Genomic DNA, 27594 nt, shown 5'->3' with positions numbered 1-27594 from the left:
AGTGAAGAATTTTCTCTTGCCCTCTGTCCTACAGCTTTTACATGTAACATTGTACATACTGCCATTCATTTTAGACTCAACTAACAGAAACAGTCTGTTAGAATGTTAAATACTTCTATTATATCACTTTGTAATCTGCAATGTTTTAATGAAAAGTATCCAACTTTTCAAGTCTTTCTTTGCATTTGTATTTTCTCATACAACAACTTATAATTGCATTTAACTTTTAACAATTATAAATCCCAAAACACTTTATGAGGGCATTACAAAAAAAAACACCAGGCAGCACCCTGGTGAACCTGTGTTGTACTCTGCCTAAAGTCTCAATATTCTTCCTTTAGGTTGAAGTCTAATATTGTATACTGAGGTCTTTGGAGGTACTTTTAAATGATATACAGAAATTCTACAGAACTGAGTTCTCATCAGAAGACTCCAATTGCAATTTCTCTCAAGAAGGCAATTTACCAGGCTGTCCTGTAAACAGCAAAATTCTGCCATCTTTTAGCAAGTTGATTTTTGACTCCTGTTAACAGAATGATACATTAACTGAACTGACACTTTGGTACCTGTAACAAACCACGAAGTGTGCATAAGCTACAACAATCCAGTTGTGATGACCAGCTACTATCAGAACTTTCCGGGGATCCACTACTGTGCCTGCCAAAAACATAAAATGTAAGAAAATTACAAAAAAAAATTAAAATTCAATTTCAAACTGTGTAGATACATTACGCTTCATAATTTCATAAAGAAATATTGGAATATATTTCACACTGTTGACCATTTGTTTCTTTAATGATATCTGAAAGAACAGTAAAAGGCACAATGCATAATGTATATTTGTGAATATAGAGGATGGTTCTCTGGGTATGTTAAAAAAAAAATTAAATCTTAATTTCAAATTGTGTATATACATTTCATTTCAGTAAAATGCATGCATGATCCTGATACCAATATGTCAAAACCTGCTAGCAATGAATTGGTGATGGGGAACCTGCTGCCAGTGGATATCCATGGGCGTTATGTCCATTCTTCATGAAAATATATGCATCATCGCAATATCAATATGGAAAAACCTACTTGTAATGAAATCAATGACTGAAATTTGAATTAATTTATAGTGAAAACTTGAGCTTTCAACTGTTTAGCCTATAAGGAGCAATGGGATAGTTGTCAGTGGAACAGTTCAGTCCTCCACAATCAAAGCATTTTGAGTTCTCCATTTCTATTCAATTCAGAGTTAATCATCTAGTGAATCAGAACCAATGTGATATACCCTGAAGAACAGCATATAATATTCAGATTCCAAACCATACCTCTCACATATCTCATTTCTTGCCACTTCAGCAGTGTTAAAGTATTACCTCTTGATTTTGTTCAAAACAGGAACAAAGCTCATGAGGCCTGAGATTGTTACCGATAGAATGTTAAGCTCACCCAGAGAATGAAAATCACCTGGACATTTTCCAGTTTCTCTCATGGGTGGAAGCAATTTCAAAGCCTGTTAAGTACAAAAGAGAAACATCCAAACACGAAAAGGCTTTAATACTCCTGTACATCACCGGTTGATCAACAGGTCAGATTTGTAATCTGGTAGCTCTATAGAGGCGAGTCTCATGAGTGCATGTTAATAAACTATTTTAATAGTATGACCTTCTTATTTAATCGAGACTCCATAACATTGCATTCCAACTCTAACTACACTAGTCATCCACAGTGATAGTATATTGTATGAATAAATATCAATAATTTGGCACGATGGTATAATTTTCTGAGTGCATGCTAGTGCAGCGAACTTCGCTCACCAGCAATGCATGCCACAGAACCATGGATATCCACTGGCAGCAGATTCTCCATCACCAATTCATTACAAGTAGGTTTTTCCATATTGATATTGTGATGATGCATATATTTTCATGAAGAATGGACATAACGCCCATGGATATCCACAGGCAGCAGGTTCTCCATCACCAATTCATTGCAAGCAGGTTTTGACATATTGGTATCGGGATCATGCATGTGTTTTACTGAAATGATATGTATATACACAATTTGAAATTAAGATTTAATTTTTTTTTGCATACCCAGAGAACCACCCTCTATGTTCACAAATATACATTATGCAGTGTGCCTTTTATTGTTCTTTCAGATATCATTAAAGAAACAGATGGTCAACAGTGTGAAATATATTCCAGTATTTCTTTATAATTTAATGAAAGTGGCGTCTGCTCAAATGAGCTCAAGGTCCAATTTAAAGGAAACATTTGATTAAAAAGCAGATGGTGGAGTGGTCTAACTATAATCATTCAGCTAGCTTATTAAGAGATAAATATTTGTGCATGTGTGTGTGTGTTTTAGAGGAAAAGGAAGTATGTCTCTTCTTACCCAATCTGGCAGACCCTTCAGTCGAGATAACTCCAGCTGACACGGAAGGAGCTATGTTTGAACGAACCACACCCTCTGTTGTGCTCTGTCCAGCTTTAATTTCCTGTGAGGGTCCGGGCCCTCCAATACTTCCTTTTCTACTGGGAATAGCTAGCAGTGTTAAACACATCAATCTTTAACTACTTAAAAAAAGTGAAACATGTGAATATTCTCCTAATACCTAGAAGACAGCACTTACACCTGCCACATACAAATTTAGTCAATTTTCTTTCACAGCTTCTCCACTACTGTGTCTTTCTCATTTAAAGAAGAGTCACAGTCAGTGCCACTTTGCAAGCACCTGGCACCCTCTGTTCTAATATACTGTGCTACCTGAAGTCACCTAAATCACTGACAAGTATTCCTTTTTCCCTTTTTCTATACTTGGGGATATCAAATGTTGTATTTTAACAGATTTGCTTCTACAGCCTGTTATAGAATGGTAGAGTTCTGCAGTCAAGGTTCTTTGTTATCACTATCTGTCTCCAATTTGTACTGTTAGGTTCAACTCTTGCACACCAGTCAGTATCATATAAAACACTTGTATTTGGGGAAGCCTTTCCACATCTCTCCAAGGCACCCAGACAGATAGTTGATGAAGTTTTTTGCCTGATGGGCAATGAGTCCCTGATCTCTTGTCTCCAACCTCTCTCACCCCTATTTTAACCTATCCTTGCTCTTCTTTCTCTATTTTATCAATATTGTAATGGTCAGTACCCCAAACAGCATTTCACTCATTCCTCCCAAGTCCTACTCCCTAGCACACCCACACAAAAACACTTAAATACAATGGCCCAAGTCTTTCAGTATAGGGAGCGGAGAATGATTCAATTTAAATTGCTGATGCACCTCAGGACCCTGAGGAAAACCCAATGAGTGCACATGCGGAAAGTTTAAACTTCCAACTGCTGGTTTTACCATGCCCGTATTGTTGCAAGATAATGGCTGAGGCTAAATGGCCATAACCATAAAGACTTGGGCTGTTTGCTCTATATTTTGGTGGGTTTTTACACTGGTTTACTTAGGGTTTTTCAGAGCAGGTGTAAAACATGCTGAGCAGAGTAACTCTAAATCAGCTGCAATGTAAAAGGACAATGGCAACCACAACTACGTTCACCCCATCCCAACACTGCTCAACACGCCCTCAACGATATATAGTAAGCCCCCAGCCCCGTTCTGGCAATGTTCGCCCCCTGCTGGCTCACCCTTCCCTCACCAACCCTCCAAGCAATGCCACCCCATCCCGTACTGCCCCTCCTAACTCAACTTCCAGAATTCCTCACTCCTATCTAGCCAATGTCAGAACAATCAGCATTGTCAGAGTTCTGAAGTGGGGGAGGGTGGACACTGTTGATGGTGAGGGGGGAGGTTGAGCACTGTTGGGTTTGGCAGGGTGGAGTCAGCACTGTAGGGGTGTGAGGGATGGAGGATGAGAATTTTTGAGGTGAGGAAGAGGACTGAGCATTGTTGGGAGTGTGAGGGAGGAGGCTGAACAAGTTTGGGGGCGAGGGAGGGTGAGCACTGTGGGGAGGGGTGCAGGAGTGTGTTGAGCATTGTCAGAGTTTGAGGGAGGGGTTTGAGCCTTGCTGGGGGATGAAGGATGGTGAGCATTGTCATTGAGGGGAATATGTTCAATGTCGGAGGTGACAACTCCATTTAAAACAGTGTAAGTCATTGAACTGAAGACAGACATTAAGGGGCATGTCTTCAGTCCATGATGAAACAAGGGCCATGTTTTCACTGGAATTACACTCACCACTTGGGCTCTTCACTCTGTTCATTAGTGCATCCCTGCTGGAGCTGGCATTTGAAAGTGCAAAGGCTCCAAAGTAAAATGGTAAGTGGGCAGATTATATAGCAGTCAGTGGCAGACACACCATCTCTGCCATTGATCAGAAGATCTGGGCCAATTTAGGTTTCTGATATATTGGTAGCAAATCACAAATGGATCCTTGCACTTCCTATCAAAAAAATGTTCTCTCATATATCTCCATGTCCACAATTATAATAAAAACTGCCCATGTAAAACTTGTCTAGCTGTAATTGGGGAAAGGTGGGAGTATATGGCTAAGGGAGAGAGAAAGCGAGAATGGGCAGGCAGAAGAGGTCAAGGAAACTGTGAGCAAAAAAATATTGCTTGGAGGAAAGCCGGAATAAGAGTCTGTGATTAGAAAAGCAGGAAACAGAGCAAAGGAGGCAGCAGGAGTGAAAAAAGTAAGCTTTAGGGAGCAGGTAGCAATCATAAGCTGGGCGATTAGTTGGAAAATTGAACCAGCTCTGGGAGATTGGGGAGGGGGAAAAAAATGGCAACCAACAGCCTTTGTAAGCAGTGAGACACAATGAAAATTGAAACCATGGTGATGGAGGATGGTTGGCAGGAAACTATACTCATCAGGCAGCAACAAGGGAAAGTTGCAGTCAGTAAGGTTGGAAGCTGCGATCAATACATTAGTGCAATGTTGTACATAGATGCTGCGGGATAGAGAAATATCAGGAATTCTATTTGAGGAAGCAAAGCTAGGCAGCAACAAGAGCCAGTTGGTTTGGAGCAACTGCACATGTTACTGGCTTAGTGTGGGGGAAAGAAGGGTGTTGGCAGCAACAGGAGCTACTGGAAATGGCATATTAATGAGATAGGAAGAATGGTGGTAATGGAGTCATAGATCCACTGCATACAGGCAATTTGAAGCAGGGCAGAAGACAATCAGCAGTGTGGGAAAGATGATACACAGCAAGGGGAAAAATAATTTTTAAAATTCAATCTAGCTGCAGATGTTCCTGCTTGTTTCCTTCACTACTCTACAGCAACATAGCTTTTGGTTAAAGTAATAAACGCTCCACAGTGACATTCAGTGGTCAGAGCCTGTAACTGTGTGCAGATTTCTCTTTTAACTAGCATTGTTTTAGCAGTGAATCTTCTGTGAGATTAACATTGAAATCCTCTATCAGATTGCCATCTACAGGTACAATAACCATCACTTATACAAGTTGCAACTTTTATAATGGATTTTGTCGTGAATGCAGGCTGAAAAAAAAAGTTCTTCGGTGTAATTGATTGTTCAGGACTAATCACTTTAATTCTTAATTTCTGAATGTTGAATCAAAATATTACATTTAAATCACCAAAGGTAAAATAGCAGCTGATGTAGAGGTCCGTTCAAAAATTCTGAAATCTTCCTAATGAACTATGGATAACCAGCTGTAATATTACTGATGATGGAAACCGAGTTTTGTAACTCAGTAGTGTTCCCTATTTGCCACAAACTGCCCATTAATGTTAAACGTTAGTCATTTTAAAATTTGAATTGGGAAGTTCAAGCTCATTTAGAATTTGCCAAATGTACAGAATTTAAACTAAATAACTTAAAAGTTCAAATTAAATCTGAAGTCTGGATCTAGATTATTTATATCATGCCTTGATCTGACCTCAATAACCCCAAACTTACTTCTACTGATCAGTGAGGGAAATGCCTTTATACTTCAACAATAGCAGCTTGCATTTATATAGCATCTTTAACATTGGTGCATTACAAAATTGTTACTAAATCAAAATTTGACACCAAGTCACCAAAGGAGCTATCAAGGCAAATTGTCAAATAGGTAGGTTTTAAGGAGCATCTTAAAGGAGAGGTAGAGAGGCAAGGGGCTGAGAGGGGGCCAGGGCAGCTGAATGTATGACCAACACTGGTGAAGCAACTACAATCCAGAATGAACAAGATGCCAAACTTGGATAAGCGCAGAGTTTTCAAAGGTTTGTAGGGCTGGAGGAGGCTAGAGATATGAGGAACAAGGCCACGGATGGATTTAAAAACGAGGATGGGAATTTTAAAGACAAGACTCTGCCAGGCCTAAATTCAGTCTTAAACCTGCTTTGGTGGATTTTTAAACCTGCATAATGAAGTCTCAGTTGTCAAATGTTAAACATTGACACAATGTGGTAAAGTTTGAATCACACTTCATGTTCTATCTTAGGTTTTTAGTCTGATTGGTATATGAATTGCCTTTCAGAAGCGGTGTCAGAACTTGTATTAAGGGATAAAAGAAAGATTTAAAATAATAAGGACAATAACAACTGGCTAATAACTACACCCCGAGTGACAAAATACATCATTTTTGGTCAACCCAGAACAGTGTTGTGGAGAAACCTGTAGCCTAGACTATGCCACCTGCCCTACAACAAAAGTAGCACTGTCATGGAAAGAGTTAAAGATAACAACCAAATAAAGCACAAATAATCAACATGAAAAAGGAATGCATGTTATTAGCTCGCATATTTATGAAGTAGTGGTATATTACTCAGAAGACTATTGACCATGACGGTATGAAGGGAAAATTATTAGCAGAGCCATGGTCCCACATGCTGAAATATTCAGTTCCAGCTTAAAATAAAAACAATGTACCTGGAGGTGGCAGATAGCCATGGAAGAGAACACTGCCACATGATGACCGCTCAAGTTCTTCACACAGCAACAGACGCCGAACTAAGTAGATTAAAAAAAATACATAAAGCAAATGGTTCTATATAATATTTACCTTCTCAGGCATCAACCATTTCCAATTAAAAGTTCATGGAACACACTGCTAGCATTTAACAAACTCTGGCATTCTTTTTCGTTTAAAAATAAGAAACTCCATTGGCAAGTAATGACACAGGTGGCACAAATACAAAACAATTCCTCAATCTCAAAAAAAATACCCACAGAAGGAAAAAAAAATCCAATTTAAATTTAATCTGAACAAAAATTAAATCTTTGTTTGTAGTCAATCCCAAAACCCTGATTTTTATCAACTCAAATCCAAAAAGCCCGAGAGGGTAAAATATAAAAGAAAGGTATATTTGAAGAAGGGATTAATCCTCTTCAAGGGAGGTTTTATGAATGGACTCAATTCCACAGATAACTTGTGCCAAACTACTTAGATCCATAATAGGTATAGCTTCTACTGAGTGTTGGTAGAAAGGTTATATTATATATTTAAAAGAAAAATTTATCTATAGTTATAAAACTAAAGTGAAGGGTTGAGATTGTATACAGGATAATCAACAGAACTGAAAGAGAGAAGTCAAGCAAAATTGGGAAGCTACTGATTAAATGACATCATCATAGATAGTGGGGAAAAAGTAAAGACAAGGAGAAATAAAAAGTTCCACAATTATGCACACTTGAGATCCTGAAAAAGAAAAGCAAGAGATTGAAGAGTTGACTGTTAATACAGTGAAGGTGTAAAACATTGCACTTAGACTTTAGCAGAAACAACAGGGAAAATTTAGAGATTGAAAGCTAGAGGTAAGTGAGAGATCAGGCTCATCAGTTGACAACCTTTACTTGCATTCAGGTATGTAAGAAGTATTAGAAATGCCTGTCCAGATATGGGAGCAGTATCCAAGTTTCAACACACTTTTTTTTAAGAAGTTAAGTTGAAGGAAAATGAAGTGTTTAGCAATAAGGAGAAAACAAAGATAAGCAAGGCTTTAGCTGTGGAGAGAGGAGCACTTCAGTTAAGTGAGAAGCAATAGTGAGGACAATTCTATTAGTAAATGAAGAAAGACTAAGGCACAAGGTGGAAGCTACAACTGAAAAGTAAGATATTCTACCTTGACTTTGTAGACAACAATTTTTACAAATTTTTAAATTTCACCATGGTATGAACAAACTATACGAATGAACAATTGAATGTCAGCATACCACACTTTGCTAAAAAGATTCAAGACTGGTTATTTGTGGAATATTTAATAAATCTGAACCATGCTGCACAAGCAGAAATTGTTAAACAAGACATACTAAGTACTCAATAGATGTTTGTGCATTCTTCCATTCATTGAGCGATTTTTTTTTCACCTCCCTCAATTTTGATTTACCAGTTCTAATTTTATATTCTCTGCCAATCATTTTACAACTTAGATTGCACAGTAGAACTATAATGAACAGTATAAATTCATCCGATTGAACCGTTAAAGAGGAACTTTAGTGTTGAGACAAGTGACTAGAAATAGTAACTGCTTACCCCTAGGTAAGTACTGTAACATTTGTTACCTGGCTTTCTCCCTTCCTCAGAGCGCTGACTCATTCTGCTGCAGTTTCACAAGTGTGAGCTATCCTCCAGTACCTTAATTAAGGTAATTTCCCATATTTAAGTCTAGACATTGAGTGTTCCTAGACAATTAACCAAGGAGGGTATCAAAGACTAACCCAATCCTGTTCACTCAAATGTCCACACTTTGCAGCAGACCTCAGTCAACAGAAATTACGGGTGTATTTCCTGGTTTATTTTACTGCCTCCATTTTCCCAAGCCCCCAGACTAAAGTCATCGGTCAGAACCTTACCAGCGCACCGTGAGTCCCAATGTTAGTCTAAAAGCAGCTCCCAAGCCCATGCAGTCAGATTGTGGAACTGCAAGGGTGAGTGGCGGTCAGTTAAGAGGCCTGTGCTGCACTGCCCTTCAATTAAGATCCAATCAGAGGGCCACCATTACTGCAGCCTCACCAGCACCACTGATAGAGGTAGCCACGTCTGAGGCTGCAAGGAATAGGAGAGGGCACCGCCACATAGAGGCTGGTGAGCGATTGCTGGATGTGTCAGGGCCAGTCAGCAGGAAACGAAGGTAAACGAAGCTGTGAACCTTCCAGTGGCAGTTTCGGAGCCATGGGGTGGCCATTACTGCCCTTCCTTGGTTCATGAAGCCTTCAATAAGGACCCCATCCCTTGAAAGTCGCAAGGAGGCCATAGTTGACGGACTCATCATGCAGTTGGGGGGGCGGGTGCATTTTGAGGCTTGTAAAATCCTGGTGGGATCGTAAAATGGCCGACAATAGGCTAATTAATTGGCCACCTGCCTCTGGCAGGCAGATAAGTCACTCCCATTCCCACCTTTGGAAATATCCCCTAACAGCTGGTACACATGGGCTGTCCTCCTGAAGCCTTCACTATCATGTTATCCTGGAAAAATTCAGCCCAATGAGTTTGAGTAGTCCCAAACTGAGATAAAGTAATTTACCATGGGTTAGAGATTGAATTTCAGACCTGCCTTCTTTGGACTCCTCAGTCCTATACCAGGTGGTACATTTAAGCAATTATTGGGATGAACTCCAATTGAACATTTTTTAATGTATTTTACTATTTATTAATTACTGCCCTTTAGGCTCCTCCATTTCACTGGACCAGCACATTTAAAACAATGGAGGTCGGTTCACAAAAAAATAGAATTGGTCTGTGAATTGACTAAACCAATAGATCACAACATTAGGGAGCTGACACACCAGTAGAGCCCTTATAATTTCGCCAGTGAAAAGGATGAATGCAGGTAAAGTCCTATAAAAGATGTCAAACAATAGATGGATAGTATGAGGACTTAGCCCTAGAATAACATTCTGCTGTACTGTGAACAGCACTTAGAGTAATAATCAGAGTTAATCATCTATGGACTATATGATTTCATTTATTACATAAACCTATACCCTGCAAAATAGCTTTTCATATATTGCAACAACAGAATAATGATAAATCCTACCTAACGGAGTAATCCCGTAAAATTCAGCTTCATGCCTCAGAACATTGATGTTTACTCCCCTGCATGATAAGCAAAGTTGTATCAGCATTGTTTTTAAATCAACGTCTCTTAACAAACCATTTAAGAGTCAAAATGACATACAATATTAAATCTGGAATTCACTTCCCCAGATAGTTTGTGGATGCCAGTCATTGAATATATTCAAGGCTGAGATCAATAGATTTTTTAGATTCCAAGGAAATCAAAGGATTTGGGGATCGGGTGGGAAAACGTACTGTGGGTTGAGGGTCAGCCATAATCTTATTAAATGGCAGAGAGTCACAAAGGGCTGTAATAGTCTATTCCTGCTCCTATTTCTTTTGCTCTTATATGGTGCCTCAAGATGTCTTCAGGACCTCCCAAGGGGTTTCATGCACTTTTTAGTCATTATGAAAGTAAACAATGTGCATGACGTAAAGCCTCACCAACAGCAAACGAGATGCGTGGCCAGTTAAGTATTTTTGGCAGCACTGGTTGAAGGAGAAATATTGGCAGGACATTGGGAGAGCTTGACTTATCTCTCAATAGAAGCATGGGATTTTTGATGTTCATCTGAACCACGGGACAAGCAGACAGCACCATGGTCTTTATACCTCATCTGAAATAAATTCCCTCAGTACTGTAATGAGTCAGTCTGGATGACAAATTCAAGCTTTAAGAAACCCCAGAATATGTATTCACTGGAATTAGCGCATATATACCAAATAACGAAAGTGTATGCTCTCCATATGAAGCTTGCCCATTGCTACTTATACTTGGCCCAATTCTCCCTACAGATGTTTAAAGAATGAACAGTATTATATTTAACTGATATTTCAATCCTACATTCTGATTAATGTGGATAGTGAACAATGAAACAAAAGGTTAATTTAAGACAATATTAACAAACATTTCATTGGAATATATATGCATAAAAAGTGAATTTTGTGCACTGAAGTAGAAAACACTAAATTTGGTCCATGCGACAGCACACATCAACTAAACAGTTTACACCTGATCCTGATAAACAGCCTACAAGATTCCCAATAAGACAAATTTACTGAACCTAAAACACTTAGAGAAAATAAAACTGCAATAGTCAGGATTCTGAATCTCGGTTAGGTCAGGAATCGAGAGCGAAATTCAGTGGCAATAATAAGATTTGCACTCACGAGACTCTGAGGTCTACACTTCATATAAATTCTAAAATAAAATTGTACAGCCTCAACTTACTTTGAAATTAGTATTCTAGATTTGTTCTGTAGGACCCAATGCAAAGATCACAGGGAAGATATCCTCCGTTCACGACTTCACTATTTCTACTGAAATCATAATCATGCTCTCTATACTCATAGTTGATTTTGCTACAGATATCAAAGAATGTAAAACTTATCCCATGTAATCAAACATATTCAATGTGCTCAGAGGCATCACTGGAAATCATTTTAAGAAATAAACTTTTGAAGGAACGAAAAACAAATCAATTACATTGCGCATTTCTGTTGGGTGTGTTGATTATTACTTATGTGTAGCTAGTGTTATAATTTTGAGAAAAGCTTTCCTTACCTTAAATCTAACTCTTTTGTCCGAAGAAAATTTAGAATTGGTGCAAACGCTGTAGGATCTCTGTCAATAAATATCTATGGGGGAGAACATACATATTTTAGCAGCAATGAAAGGTATTATTTTAAATATTTAATGAGGCACTGAACGCTCATACCAGCACATCTACTGTACATACTACTGTAAGTGTAATGCAACATTGTGACCATAAAAGAAAGGGATTTTTTTTTTAAGCTTCAAAGCTTTGGATGATATTTTGGGATCCTTCTGGAAGATAAACATTGAACAAGAACGAATATTCTGAAAATGCCAGTCCTGTTTGACATAATAAGTGACTTGATTGCTTGCTTATTCATTGGCCAAAGAATCAATAAAGGCCAAGTACTTCCACTTTGGGCACAATGGCCAATCAAAGCACAATCTGTTCCAATCATTTCCTGTTTCGAGAAGTCTTCTCTTTTCTCCAGTTTCCATTCAAACCCATTTACTTGCATAGTGCCAAATGCAAAATCTGCTATGAACCAGCGCATTTGGGCAGAATTTTACAATCACCAACACCCCCCCCCACCCACCCTGGGTGGGAGGGGGTTGCAGGTGGAAGTGCCTGTAAAATTCCCCAAGAGACTTTCCCTCTACCTTCCCCAGCCTGTCCACAATTTTACAGGCGGAGGGTGAAGTCTAGGTCAGCCCACCTGCCCTCAAACCAACTAAGGCCCTTAAGCGGCCAATTACTGTCTGTTTATGGGCTGCTTCCCTCCCAGCTCCAATTTTGACTCCGGTGGGAGAAGTACAGGGGGGGGAGAAACCCAGTAGACCTCGATTGGGGAGTGGGAGCGACTCCTTCAAGGGCCCCCTTGCCACATCACGTGCGCTGCCATTGCCCCCACCACCCAAAGGTCTGCCCACCGTGGGTGCCCCCCCCGCCCCCGGCCTCTCCATCAAACATCCCACCTCTTTCCCAGTCACACCTCCCCTCCCTGCTATGAGAGCCTCACACCATCTTCCTCCCCCAACTCTCACCACACCTGTGAGTTCCAGGTCTCCAGCTCTGCTTGAAATTCCAGTCCTGGCCACTGCTGCCGGTGGCACTGATGGGACAGCTAATCAGATTGGCTGGCAGCTCTCTGAGGTGGGACTTCCATCCAAGTGAGGGAACTAAATGGCTGCAGGGCTACTGTGATTGGCAGAGTTGCATTCCCTGCTGACTCCATGTAGCAGAGCAGGAAACCCTGCTGTCTGAAAAATCCTGACTGTAGTGTTTTTAAAAAAAATGTTCCTTCAAAATATTTTTGTTGATATACTTAAAAGTGGTAACTTGGTACAGTTTGATTAAAACAACTGAAAATGTATTTATCACAAGCAGCAAGCATTTTTACTCTGTGATTTCGCAACCCAACTCAATTTTAAATTACAGATAACAGCTTAAGTTTTATTGGGGTACAGTGGTCAGTTTTCTGCATTACACCTCCCAATATCTAAAAGTTAGAATGGACTGAATGTTTACTTACCTGACCTGACAGAAACAGGGGATCAGAAAATGTAGGGAACCTGGAAATTAGGATTCCTCAGGTTCACCTGCACGCAGTATGAGTTATTTGTTCGGGTTACACCATTGTTAAATACCCCTCCCAAAGCCAAGCTTAATCAGCAAGCTTAACTTCCAGTCTGGCAGGGAGCTGGGCTGCAGGGTCAGCAAAGTCTATGCTGAAGTGTGGCAGTGAACTCAGGCAAAGCAGCTTGATTGCTTAGGAAAGGGTGCCCCAAAGCTAGGAGCAGTCACTGATTAATTTACCAATGAAGCATAACATATTGATACAATACTGATCTCTTGAACTGTAAGGGTAAGTACATAATACAAAATCTCTATTAGTACATGGGGGTAGGTGGTGGCGAGGTGATATTGTTATTGGGCTAGAAATCCAGATAAAAATCTGGATTTAAAAGTCTGATGATGACCATGATTTGATTGACCTAAAAACCCATGTGGTTCATTAATGTCCTTCAGGGAAGGAAATCTGGTGTCCTGACCTGGTCTGGCCTACATGTGACTCCAGACCCACAGTAATGTGGCTCATTCCCCCGAAATGGCCGATCAAGCCACACAGCTGTAACAAACCACTGTGAAGTCTAAAAAAAAAGGAATGAAACCAGACAGACCATCCGGCATCCGACCCAGGCACCAGAAACGAAATTGGCAAAGGCAAAGTCCTCAGGCAGGCATACTGAATCCAGGTGGGTGTAAAGGCACACACCTTCTGTATCAAGTCCTCACCACAATGAAGCTCTTGGGCACAGGTATCCCAGTTGGCCAGGGGTACAATTGAAAAACTGAATGACAACGAGGCGCAGAGCCTTTTAATCATGTGAAGTTCCACACTGCCTCTTTAGAGCAGATTGGCTGCTCTATTGGAAGTGGGCAGGCTGGAGGAAGGAATCTGATTTTAAAACTTTAAACCTACCCCTCAACATTTATTTTTAGGTCAAAATTCCATCCTATATTTCCATTTTTCAGATTCTGATCAAAAAACATCTGTACTTTGCCTGTAGTCTTGTTTTCACTTTATTCTCTGTGGCTACCATTGCAACCTAGACACATGGTCATTCAGAGGTATTATATAGTGACACTGAAGGCTTTTAATTTGTTATTCACTGTGTAACTCTTTCGAGTACAAACATGGTTCCATCTGTTTCAGATGAAGTTACATTGTTTCATAGTTTACAATTGTGAGATTTGAACTCTTGATCTTGGGGTTACAAACCCAGTATAATACTGAAATCCTGCTTCTCTCAGCTCAAATCTGCATTTGTCTTCAGAATTCACAGAACATTAAGAGGATCTTGAGCTCCACTCAATAGCTTCTGACAGAAATAATTCTTGATTTAGAACCCAATTTCTTAAAGCTTCCAAGGAGGCATATGACCTGCCCCACAACTTATTTTCTCTCTTCTCCAAACACTCCCCAGCCCAATCTGGAACTGTATTTTCTACAAGCCTGACTAGACCTCCATTTGTTATACTAATTTTGAAAACATCTGCTTTTGTTAGATTCATTTAGAAAACCAGACTTGAAGGGGAAGCTGATTTTTTCCAGTTTTATCCTTAAGGTAAAAATACATCTTTTCCAAAGTAGCACTGATCAGAAATAAGCTACTTTGTATACTTTTATTATAATAAGGAAGGATGCCAAGGCCTTGGACAGGTACAAAGGTGAATTACCAGGGTGCTGCCAGGGATTAAGGGTTTTGGTGGAGATTGGAGAAGCTGAGATTGTTTTCCATAGAGCAGAGGTGGTGAAGCAGAGAGGCATTTAAAATTATGAATTGTTGGTAAAACTCTTTCTTCCAACAAGTGGGTCAGCAACCAGGTGTCACAGATTTAAAATAAATGGCAAAATAACCTAAGAGTAAAGGAGGATATTTTTTTTTTCACGGTGGGCTGTCAAGAATTAGAGCACACTGCCTGATAAATTGGTGGAATTAGGTTCCATTGGAAAATTCAGAGGGCATTTGGACATGTCAGGGGTATGGAGATAAAACTGGAGTATGGCACTAAATTGCAAAGAGCCACATTGGCATGACAGACCAAATGGCTTCCTTCTGTACTGTAACATTCAATGATTCGATAAGTTAGTTTATTTGCCAATTTCAAAAAATGAAGCTGAAATGCTAAACTTCTACCACCAGATGGCATTAAAGGCTACAGTTTCTTGCTGAAATTGAGCTTTGTTGCAATAGACTTAGCATCACTACAGGAAAGGTTGCAATCTTTTGCCCAGCCCACAATCACACAGCTTATGCAAGAGGAGATAATTCCATAAATAAAAAGCGGATCTTCATACATTTTTAACAAAACAAAACCAGAATGTTATTGCCTCATTGTCAGAAACATGTTTAATTGCTGTGGAATCCAACTGCCAGATATTTGCCTGACCACAGGTCTAATATCATTACCCTGACATATCACAGGACAACATTATCCATTATATACATCAGAAGATAGTTAACTTGAGATTATAGCTTGAAATTTTGCTTTTTAAGCAATTCAAGGGGAAAAAAAAAGCACCATCCAACCAACACCTACTACTGAAAAAAAACTCCCACTAGAGCTATACCTTGTGTGCCCTACCATCCATTCTTAATTAGCACATTCGTTTAGATAATATCACCAACTTTAACTTTAACACCTATGTGTTCTATTGTACTATTGTCGTTGACATCTTTTGATGATCTGCTTCTATCACTGCTTGTTTGTCCCTACAACCACACCGCCCCCCCCACCTCTCTCTCTCTCTCTCTATCTCTCCGCCCCCCACACACACACCTTAAACCAGCTTATATTTCAGCTCTTTCCTGGACTCGAACTCAAGTTCTGTCGAAGGGTCATGAGGACTCGAAACGTCAACTCTTTTCTTCTCCGCCGATGCTGCCAGACCTGCTGAGTTTTTCCAGGTAATTCTGTTTTTGTTTTGGATTTCCAGCATCCGCAGTTTTTTTGTTTTTACCTACTATTGAAATGGTTTTCAAAATTTTGACCTCGTCACTGAAAAGGCTGAAACCCCTACTCTCCTGGGGTACAATATCATAGCAATCATTCCCAACAGCACTGAAGCACCAGAATGATAATCTACTGGAAATGCAAGGTCCAGTTATGCAGTCTCTTTTCACTAAGTTCAACACCAACTCATGCAATTTATCAATGAAAACACATTTTCTCTAGCAAAAGCAGAAGAATTAATTGATTAACACTGAGTATCTCAAAAATCCCCCACATTATTTTTTGAGAAACCATTCAGCAGGTTGTAGTGTTTAACAATTTCAATCCCAATTAGACAGTATAGTTACCTGTCAATCAACCTAACAAGTCAAAATGTGTGTAATCTGAATTTAAAATTAATGACCCAAGTGTATGTGCACATACTATAGAAAGGTCCAGTTAAATAATTACTTGGAGCCACAGAATATGTTCAAGTACCATTCATAGCACAACTTTGGGGTCAATGGGGCTTTTCTCCCCTTCACCTGTGGTCCTCAGCTGTTGTGGCTCCATTCATAGCATGCTTGATATGGGATTCTCAGGTCACAAAATAGATACAGACAACAAAGGCCATTCAAACAATCAAAGCTCATTCGTGTAGGGACACAGTATTCCACTGATTCTTAAATTATTCAAGACTTTTAGCTTTCACTAATGTACTTGGAAATTTATTCAAGAATTATCTTTTGCTGGGCCAAGAAAATGTTCTCACATCAATCCTAAATCACTTGTTCTATAGTCACAGTTTAATGTGAAATAAAATTTCAAATAAAACATTTTCAACACTGTACATATTCTTCATGTAAAAGTCAAAAGTTTCTTAAACCAAATTTTTTAGGCCATAAGTCATGGGTCGACTTTTACATGAATAATGTTTTTGAGGGATTGACAGGCATGTTTGATTTGGGCCTAAAAATGACCATCGCAATGTAATGTAAAAACAAACACCACTAAAGAATATTAAATCTCTAACATTTATTATATAAAATTACAAACTATATACCATGACAAATTAACTACAATATTTCATATTGCAATCCTTTGAACTCACTCTGATCACTACCTCAATCACCAAACTATTCATCCCAATAGCCTGGTTGTATAACATCACTACATGGATCTTCCTCATCTTCGTTATCATAATCGAGAGTACTGGTAACCTCAGAATCATCATTCTACAAGTAATCATCCTCGGTACCATTGGGCGCATTCAATATTGCACATTTTAGAAATGATTTTTTGACAACATTGGCATCTAGTTCATGCCATTCGTCTATGACCCACTGGCACAATGTTGCTAGTGAGGGTTCTGCCATTAGTGGATGGTTTTTCACCTTCCAACATCCAATGGTTTCACAGCTTTTGAATACTGCTCACGAGAGGGTTATTTATACAGACATCCAAAGGTTGAACAACACTGGCAGGAATAACTGCCACATCGGCGTTGATTGATGTCACATTATGAACTACATCATTGACAAAATGGAATTTGAACATGTTCCAAATGAGCAAACCTTTTCCTTTGCATAGTCCTCCTGGTCTCAAATTACACACTTTTGATCCATTTCTTGCAACTGTCCTCTTCCATCCAGTCTCTCTCACGAACATGGACGACAATGCATTTCTGAAATTTCTCTTTGGGAAGAGTTTTGCACTTGAAGATCACTGTCCACTGTAATTTTATGCCATCCGCCATAGAAGATGGAACCACGAACCAAGTCTTTGCACGGTCAGTCATCTTTACAGGGGAGGCTTTTTCACCAACCTTGGTAACAGTGTTGTTTGCTGGCATGTCAAAGTTCAATGGTGTTTCATCCACATTTCCCATGCAGACCATCAATACACATTCTTCTCTTGATGTCCGATGACAAAACGGTGGAATTTGATGATTTTATCGTCAAGTTCAGGGGGCAGATGCTGTGAAATTTTTCTTTTCTCAGTGCTAAATCATGCCCTTTCATGAATCTTGAGTACCTTCTAGCACTGGCCTTGAATTCCAAAATACCATCTTACTTTGTTTCTGAGGGCATAGAGTCAGATGGTTCTGCAGGTGATATGACCATTTTGCCAATGCTTGTTAAACCATTCCGCCACTTTTTTCTCCAGTTTAAAATTGAGTTACGTACTTATTATTCTTTCAAGAAGGCATGATAGATCATATGGCACACATTAGTTTTGCTGATTGGTTGGCAGATTGCTGCTAGAATTGACGGAAGGAAAGTCTAAAGATTCTTGCCTGTACCTTTAAATTAATGAATCTTAGTAATTACCGGTAAGTGATAATCACAACGCAGTGAAAAATTATTGCTTGTAACTTCTGAACTCTGGGGAGTATCCAAAGCATGCGCTGCGGATCACCACCCAGCAAATGAAGTCCCCAGGTAAGGATAGCCCCGCGACTGCCTGGGAAATTCAGACTTCCATTGGGCAATTGCCCTGCAATGAGAACCATCCAAATGTATGATATAAATCAAACAATGGATAATTCCGACTGTCTTAGAGTAATAGTTACCCAGAAAAAGTTAGAAGAATTAAAACCACTTTTAACTTCTGGTAACTATAGTGCTGACTAAACCCCATTGACAACCCCTCCCCCCCCACAGGTCTCCCCACAATCGCCCCAACCCTCCCAAACAATCCCTCATCCCCACCAAATCCCCATCTCCCATGGGACTGGCCCACCTCACCAACCCAACATGGGGCCACCCAACCACCCAACACATCCCTGACACCCCCCCCACCCCCGCAAAGGGCAACCCCTGAGCCCCCCTGCAAAACCCCCGACACCCCCTCAAGGGACTCTACCCCCCCCCCCACCGCCTTCCACAAACCCCTCCACAAGGGATTACCACCCAACCCCCAGGCCCCCCTATGGGACTCCCACCCCACAAACCCACCCGCTTGAGTCCCTCCCCACAAACGGCTGAGCCCCCAATGGGATTTCCCCCGGAAGCCTGAGAACACACCCCCACGAGAACACTACCCCCTCAACAACCTGCCCCTGCCCCCCCAAATGGGACTTCCTCCCCAGAACCCCCCACCCCAACTCGCCCTTAGAACCATCCCACCCCCGACCCCTCACCCCAAGGGACTCCTCCTCCACAATACCCTGACCACCCCCACCACAGGACTCCCTCCCCACAATCCCACCAAACCACCCCCCACCCCTCCCCTCAACCTCCAAACCCCGCATAGCGCTCCGCCAACACCCACCCCTGGCCTCCCAAGGTACCGTCCACACAGGACTGCCCCAACACTCCCGCTCCACAACCCCCCATGTAACTCCCTCCCACAACCCCCTGGCACCCCCACGGGACTCCCCCCACCCACAACAACCCCGTTACCCCTCCCCCCACCCTCCCCATTAACCCCCCCTCCCAATGGGACTCCCTCCCCACAATCCCCCGACACCCACACCCTCATGACCCAACGGAACTCCCTCCCCACAACTTCTAGGCCACTCATGGACTACCCCCCACTCCCCCAAAGCAACACCCCGCTCAACAACAGCCTCCCGTGGGACCCCCCCTTCCCAACAGGACTCTCTCCCCACAACCCCCTGACGGGACTTCCTGCCCACAACACTCCTGACACTCAATCCCTCCACGGGACTCCGCCTCTCCCCACCCACAAGCCCCCCACCCCCTCCAGAACGCCCCCATGTGACTCCCCCCCCACCCCCCCCAAACCAACACCACCGCCCCATGGGATGCCCTCCTCCACAACCTCCAGGGACACTCACCGACCCCCCCACTGCCCCCCCCAACCCCCCCACTCCCCCCCCCCCCCCCCCCAAAACCCCAACTGTACCCAACTCTCCCCGATGGGACTTCATCCCCACAGACACCCCCCCCCCCCCCCCAAATTCGGGTTGCCACTTCATGCAAATTATGGGCCTGTTATTTTTAGGCCAAAAGTTGTGGGGTCAACTTTTATGAGATTGACTTTTACAAAAGTATATATGGCATATCTATAAAATTACCTATCAATCACTTTCAACATCAAAAAGTCCATGTCCCTGCAGTGTTTCCTCAAGTCACTGCTCTGATATTAGTGATCAGTCATGTGATTTTTTTTTGCTAAACAGCCTTCAGAACTTGACTACCTTGCTTGTGCATGTGTCTTAATGACAAGGCTCAGGCACAATGCCTTGGTGTGGTCTGAGTAGAGAACAATTTCCTCTAATTGATAATCTACTGTTCAAGCTATATGGTTCATCATTCAAATTGCTTTGTTGACAGTTTCTGCACATCAATTCAAATCTGGGCATCAAAAGGCGCTAAAACAACTCGACTTTTTTAAATTTCAACTTTAGCTATTGTTAGCTGGGATTCAATGTCATTCCCTCTCCAAAAACAAAATAGCTGTTGGGAATGAGGCTATTCTAGTGTCAACCCAGAAAGTGAAAGGGCATGAATAACATAGTTATTATTGTCATTTCCAACACTACTTTCTTCCTTTTCTAGTAGGAAAATGCCTGGCCTCCACAGTGGCATAATTGTAAAAAAGATCATTTGTGTGGGGAAATAACAGCACTGGTCCTTGGCAGTCCTTCCCTGATGCAAAATTCCTACTGATCTTCAGGACTAATTAATGGCTGCACCTATTGGCACTGCAACATTCGCAGAGGACTTCCCATACATCTGGTAAGTAACCATAACCCATGCATAAAAAAAGATGTAACAACTTGAAATACAATATCATTTACATCTGAGTATTCCAAGATAAGTAACAAGGATAATACAGTGTAAAATGTTTTATAGATTAACTAGAGATAGTTATTTACTAGGAATATCAACAACAGTAAGGAGGGAATGGTATATCTTCTGTATGCCCTGAAATATTTTCTGTATTTGGAACTTTTCCAGATTAAAAAAAAAATCAATAATGATGATCAAATCCATGATTTCATATTAGAGAGTCGCCGATAGTATGTGTGAAGACATGCTGACCATGGGGAGTGACACAGAAGGAACCAGAGAAAAGTCCTCGAGTCTCATTATTAGGCACCCTGTTAACTGATATAAGTTACATTCACTAAGCAAACACAGTCATTGCACCATTGTCAGAACACTTGATTCCTTCGAGAGCCAGCGCAGGCGCAACAAGCTGAATGGCCTCCTTCTGTGCTGTGACTATTCTGTGATTACTACAAGAGTCTGGCTCACATTATACATCGTGCATCTGTGGGCACTGGTTTTGCTGATTCCTATTTTGAGGATATAGCCACCTTATTCTGCGTAAGAGCAAATAAGGCTGGCAAACTATGTCGGGAGTTGCTTTGGTAATCAATAACACTGTATAAAAGGAACAGCCATCCAAGGAATCTTCCACTACAAATCTCTTTGTGCAACTAACACAATCACTGTTTTAAAAAAATATGCTTACAATAAACTAATGCCCCTGTACACAATGTAACATTTGACAATTTTAATCACCTTAACAAGTATTTTTTTTGAAAAGGGATTCTGGTTTTCCAGAAGTTTGAGTCTTTGGCGGTTTTGATAGTGGAAGTGTATGTAAATACAATGCAGCCATATCAAATTTTATATACTATCAAGTCAGGAAAGGAGAAATTAGGAGTGTGCATTATGTAGCCATGAAAAATACATGTTAACATCATAACTCATGACATCTCTATTGTGTAGCAAAGCCATCCAGGAAGTTAATAAGCAGGGTGATCAGTTACACTGCTTTGTACGAAGTGCAAATGGCCCAGAGTAATTTGCTGAGTTAGCTGTGGGCACTTAAATTCTTGGTAATCAGTTCCAAAGCACTGTTCAGGTGCCTGGGAGTAGAAAGTGGCAAATAGTTAAGTGAAGGGGCAAAAAAAGGTTAGTTAATATTAAGTTTTGAAAAAAAATCATTACGAATGAAAAGAAAAAGGGAAAGCAGCAATGATGACTTCTGTATTTGCAACTTTGCTGACTAAAGTAACTAAGCATGATTCGTTATTTGTGCATAAATGAATGCAGGCAGATTCTTTATACAGTGTGCTCCTTCAGAAGGATTAAAGAACATTCATAAGCAACAATAGCGCTTTGCTTTAAAAAAAATCAAATCAAAAGTATCAGCTTACCGCTCCAGTTTCATCCCGTAGTGTTGAGATTCTCCCACTCAGCAAGCTGGAACAAAACAGTTACTAGTAAATTAGTATGAAGGTCAGTCCTTTCTCTAATTTGAAGAGACTGTTCAACAATTTTGAACAACATGTACTTGTTTATATTAGAGGATGAACTGCCACAGGAGGTTATAAATATAAAGTTAGATCCATATGATTGGTACACGCAAATATTAACAAAAGCAATGGTAAAAAGGCCCTATTAGGGCAAAAAGCAAAATATGGCAAATGCTGAAAATTTAAAATCAAACAGAAAATGCTGGAAACACAGCTGGCAGTATTTGTGAAGAAAATAAAAAGTTAGGATGGATTTCCATTTAGGTCTATGACCCTTCGGCAGAACCAAAAGATATGAGACATCTGTAAACTCAGATGAGCCTCCAACCTCATTCATGCCATCATTCAGAGTCTTTTTCTATCTCCGTAACATCACTCAACTTTACCCCTATATCAGCTCATCTGCTGTTCAACCATGTCTTCATTATCTTTAGCAACAAATTCCTGGTTGATCTCCCACATTCAACCCTCCAAAACTCTGCTGCCTGTGTCTTAACTCACAGCAAGTCCCAATCTCCTATCACCCTTGTGCTCTCTGACCAACATCAGCTCCTGGTCAAGCAACATCTTGATTTTACGTTCCCTCCCTTGTTTTCAAATCCCTCCGTGGCCTCGCTCCTCCTATCTCTGTAATCTCCTCCAACACCAAAAATATCTGCACTCCTCTAATTCTGGTCTCTTGTGCATTTCTGTACTAACAGTAACATAAATATGAAAACAAGATACTGCAAATACTGGAAATCTGAAATAAATACCAAAAAGGCTGGAAATACTCAGCCAGTCAAGCAGCATCTATGGAGAGAAAGAGTTAATGTTTCAGATCAATGATTTGAAAGGTCATCAACTTGAAACATTTACTCTTGCTTTCTCTCCATAGATGCTGCCAGACCTGTTGAGTATTTCTAGCATATTTGTTTTTTTCTTTTCAACATTATGTTAAGAATAACTTTTGTCTTATTTTTACTTTTTTAAAAGCTGTCTAAAAATTCAAGTTGTCATCCTGATTTGTTCGGACCAGGAAAATTTGAGCTAGCCAATCTTGTTCAAGTCAACAACAAAGGAACGACAACCAGCATTCCGTCCCATCCTTGGGGGGAAAGGTTTCAGTTACCGATCACGATTTAAGAGACCACTGCTGGAGACTGCACTTTGCTTCTATGTCAAGTGAGGGTATTTCTTGCCTAAAATGATCTGGAGAGAGTACCAGAACTCTGGTGAAAAGCTACTTAAACGTTTCTCTCTGCACAGATGCTGCCTTACCTACTGAGTATTTCGAGCATTTTCCATTTTTATTTCAGCTGTCCAGCATCTGCAGCATTTTGCTCTGATATAACCTGGCCTGCCTCAGATGCCCTCTCACACTCAATATCTAAGCTATTGAACAACAAATGAACATTTAGGTGAGACGCCATGGGGCTGCTTTGGAACCATTCTGAAGTACCTTCAGAAGTGGGAGGAAAAGAAAAAGAATAAAATTCATCTTCATGTAAAAGCTGCACGCCTAGAAAATCTTCAAAGCCAGAGTAAATTTCAAAAAATGAACAGTAGTTAAAATAGTCATTAGTAATACATACCACCACGTTCACATCAGTGAAAAAGTGGAAGTATATCTCCAGACTCAGGTCAGCAATCTGATTACTGTAATAAAGCCAAGATTTAAAAAACTTCCAGGAAGCACTTTTAGGTTTTGTATCACCTGCAACATAACTGCATCAGAAAGGGCCAAAACATACAATAAATTCCCTTTGAGTTTAGGTAAGATAGTTAGGGCAAACAAGTAGGAGGAATTGCAAGACAGCTAAGGTCTAAAATTGGTAATGGTAATGTTTAGAACAGAAGGCAAAAAAATGAGACAAAATGTTGGGAATACTCAGCAGGTCTGACAATATCTGTGCAGAGAGAAGCAGAGTTAACATTCCGGTTGTTGAATGTTCTCTCTCCACAGATGTTGCCAGACTTGATGCGTCTTTCCAGCATTTTCTGTTTTTACTTTGGATTTCCAGCATCTGCAGTATTTTGCTTGTAAGAAAGATGACACTGTCCTGAAGTATAATATTCAACACTAACCATTAACTTACCCTGCACATAAGTTTGAACAAAATACGAAGAGAAACAACACAAATCTATAGTTAAGAATCGCTGTTATCTTCACTTTGTTTACAATCAATTAAAAAATATGCATTTATGCTGCGTTAAATAAAATTGAGCAAATCTGGGAACAGTTAAAGCAACTTTAATCTTGGTAAGAACAGTGTTAAACAGCCTTACAGAAGAACATTATCATGCTCTTTGATATGCCATTCCAAATTGTATATATTTTTTAAATATGCTCGAGGAAAAAAAGATTTTTTTCCCCAAACAATACACATGGGTCATTTCAGGCTGTTCCCTGGACTATAGCAGTGACTACAGAGTTAATCAGAGAATGTAGTAGCCTCGGGAAAAGGACCGACTTGAAATGAATAAATACTGATGTAGTCAGAAAATCAAACATTTTAAACTCATTTTACTTCTGGTAAGTTTCAGGAATTTCCATTTTTAAATGGACATTAGATAATTAAAATGTCAACATACATTTCTGGACTTGAGCAATTGTTAATCCAATCCAAACAAATGGAACCTTGGCAACTGTATCACCTGGTAGTTCTGTGGAGTCACATTCATAGTCTTGGGGACAGCCTAAATGTGTCCCAAGTATGTATTTTTCCTCTCTTTGTAAATATTGGTAAACTGGAATGATTTCTAAAGAACATTATAATGTTCCCATGTCAATTAGGATCATAATACAGTCAAAGCCGTTTTTCTATATTGTTTTTACATTTCCACTGCAGCTTGGAGGATTTTTTTTTTTTTACAAATACTCTTCATAGATCTAGCTTTGTGAGAATTACAATTTGAACCTCAATCTTACCTAGAGAAAAAGGAGTCTGGAATCCACATTAGTGTTTGTCTTGAGGTGCTGAATCTACAACCACAAAAAAGTACTGTTTTATTTTGCAATGTAGCAATAAATTGAAGACATCAAACAACGCTTACCAGATTCCTCATAATGAACTGCTTAGTTTTTCAATTTTAAGTTCCTACCAAACGAATAATACAAATCTGGGTTAGCTTGTGATCATGGCCTGGATTTTCAATCACCCATGAGGACGAGAACAGAAGCTAGCACTTTTTTGAAATTGGTGTTCTTGAAAGGTGTGTCACTGGCCTGATGCTTCCGGGATGAAGTGGTATTTTCAAAATGAGGGCAGGAGAGTGGAAAAGAGCTGGGAACCCATTGGCTTCAAATTTGGGACCTATTAAGCTCCTTGAGGAGCCTGTTAACAGGCCAGAAGGCAATTTTCCAATCACAAGTTGCTAACTCAGTCTGGTACACATTAGGGCACAGCTGTTGGATTCAATGTGGGGAGCTATTTTAATCAAAGAGTTTTTGGCACTATGGATTTTTAATGAGAGATCCGACGCAGTAACTTTTAGTTGGCCACTGATCACTTCTCTGCATAGTGAGGTTGCTGGCCCTCAGATGTTCTGCCTCTTCTCTTCTGCAAGGCAGAAGCAGGCCCTGTCATGCCATTTGCCTTTGATGATCATGCTCAGCAAGCAGCTCCAGCCTCCTAGTAGGCTTTGATGCCACTAATTGGATGCCTAGTTTGCCATCAGCCCAATTAGGGCATCTACATTTGAGGATTGTTTCGCAGATGTGGGCGTGGTAAGGACCTGGAAATTATTCAGGCATCAAGTTCCTGACCACCAGATTTAAAATCAAGCCACAAGTTTCTTAATTTTAGTCTTTCCCCTTAATAAAAGAAACACATTGGGTACAGACCCAGTGGATGCCATAGGCTGCTCAGATTTATAGATTATATTGTCAACACTCAAGTATTTAATTTGCCTCCTATTCACTGGATTTTTTTTTACATTTGAGATTATGTTTGCCTATTATTAATTGCATATCATGTGTGGGGAGGGAGGGAGGGGTGATGGTGAAAGGGAGCAGATGCATTGTTTAGGGACAGTTTTATATCCTTTTTGCATTTTATAATAAAATTACTGTAACTGTCAAAGATGTAACTGATGGCCAAAACAGTGTGGCATCTCAAAGCACAAAATGAACCACCGCAATATTACAAAATGATAACATGTAACTAATTGCCAGAAAGCTATATAGAGGAAATGGCGTAACAACATTCTCAAAAGTTGAACATTAGCATTCTGAATATCAACAGTCCTAGTCCATAATATACTCTACTATAATATTATGGCATAGTGTTACTGTTTACATTGATGCAAAAGTTAACATTGTTGGAAACTATGTAGAACAACTTGAGTGTAAGATCATCCAAATCCACTTAGGCAAAGTACACCTTGAGGAAGTAGTCTGACTATGCTTTGGCTTCACAGTAGCTTCATTATTTTTAATCTTTCAATTTCCTATTGACAAGTACACAGCCGCTAGAACAGAACTCAATTTCCCTGACCAGAAATGACAAACAGCCAACAGTGTAATTCAGAAATAGTAATCAAGCAGTGCTTCCAGCAGGTACCAAACCATAGGGAAGAACTGTGTGCTAATATTCAATTTTTAACGAACTGGATCACTACAACATTCTGGAATGACATGGTAGATATACAAGACTCAACCAGAAGGGGCTAGAAACTGACTCTCAGCTTAAAGACATATTTGGCAAGTTGGGGGTTTGGCAGGGGGGTGTGGAGTGGTGGGGGAGAAGCAGGGCGGTGCCATCGACAGTGATATGTGAGATGTCTAAATCCAAACATATTTTCTCCCAGCTTAAGAAAACACGTGGCATCAGGCTAGGTATAAAAAAAACTGAATGGAAGGAAGCCATGTGCGGAAGGGAAGAATAGATATACATTTTAAAATTTTATTCACATGGCTACACATTGCAGGGAATTAGGAAAAATATCCAAACAGATATAGCAGAGGATTGCAAAGAGGAGGGATTCAGTGATTGCATGCAGTCAATGTTATGACAAATCTCGTGCTTATATGCTAGTCTTTTGTTTTGAGTGCCAATTCCGTGGATAATTTGTTGGTTTCAGTTTTGACACTTATTGCAGTTGCAGAATCAGAAAGCCACTTTTTCACGGATTTATCACTCTGGCCTGAAGTAAAAGCAGTGTAAGTGCAGGAAACAGGCAAGTAAATGCCAACCTCTGGTACTCCAAACTAAACATTTGTCAGGGTAAAGTTCTGTCTGCATGGTGACGTAGAGTAGCCAGAGGTGAGCAACAGTGAGCTACTGAGAAAGATCAAATGTCCGTTTAAGTTCCAAAAGCTACTCCTGCACTATGGGAGAGGAATAGGGACTTTGATAAATGCAAACTGTCTTTCTTAAAATACTTATT

At 40.3% G+C, this 27594-nt stretch overlaps 1 protein-coding gene across 5 annotated transcripts in view; it reads right to left on the bottom strand.

The window, feature by feature from the left end:
• The window catches only part of kctd3 (potassium channel tetramerization domain containing 3), an 88410-nt gene that overhangs the window by 46866 nt on the left and 13950 nt on the right, over positions 1-27594 (bottom strand). For 3 of the 5 annotated variants that reach the window (XM_041175831.1, XM_041175841.1, XM_041175850.1), the window contains exons 2-8: positions 25136-25189; positions 22126-22171; positions 11516-11589; positions 9932-9990; positions 6825-6905; positions 2386-2535; positions 567-657 (exon numbers count right to left, since the gene is read on the bottom strand). In XM_041175831.1, coding sequence (XP_041031765.1) covers positions 567-657; positions 2386-2535; positions 6825-6905; positions 9932-9990; positions 11516-11589; positions 22126-22171; positions 25136-25189 — 555 coding nt within the window. Of the gene's footprint in view, positions 1-566; positions 658-2385; positions 2536-6824; positions 6906-9931; positions 9991-11515; positions 11590-22125; positions 22172-25135; positions 25190-27594 lie in introns of those variants that run through there. The other 2 variants (XM_041175860.1, XM_041175870.1) reach the window with 2 other exon arrangements.

Source organism: Carcharodon carcharias, chromosome 2, assembly GCF_017639515.1.
Source record: "Carcharodon carcharias isolate sCarCar2 chromosome 2, sCarCar2.pri, whole genome shotgun sequence".
Taxonomy (NCBI): Eukaryota; Metazoa; Chordata; class Chondrichthyes; order Lamniformes; family Lamnidae; genus Carcharodon; species Carcharodon carcharias.
The sequence above is the reverse complement of the archived record's forward strand: the minus strand, read 5'-3'. Positions and strand labels throughout refer to the sequence as shown.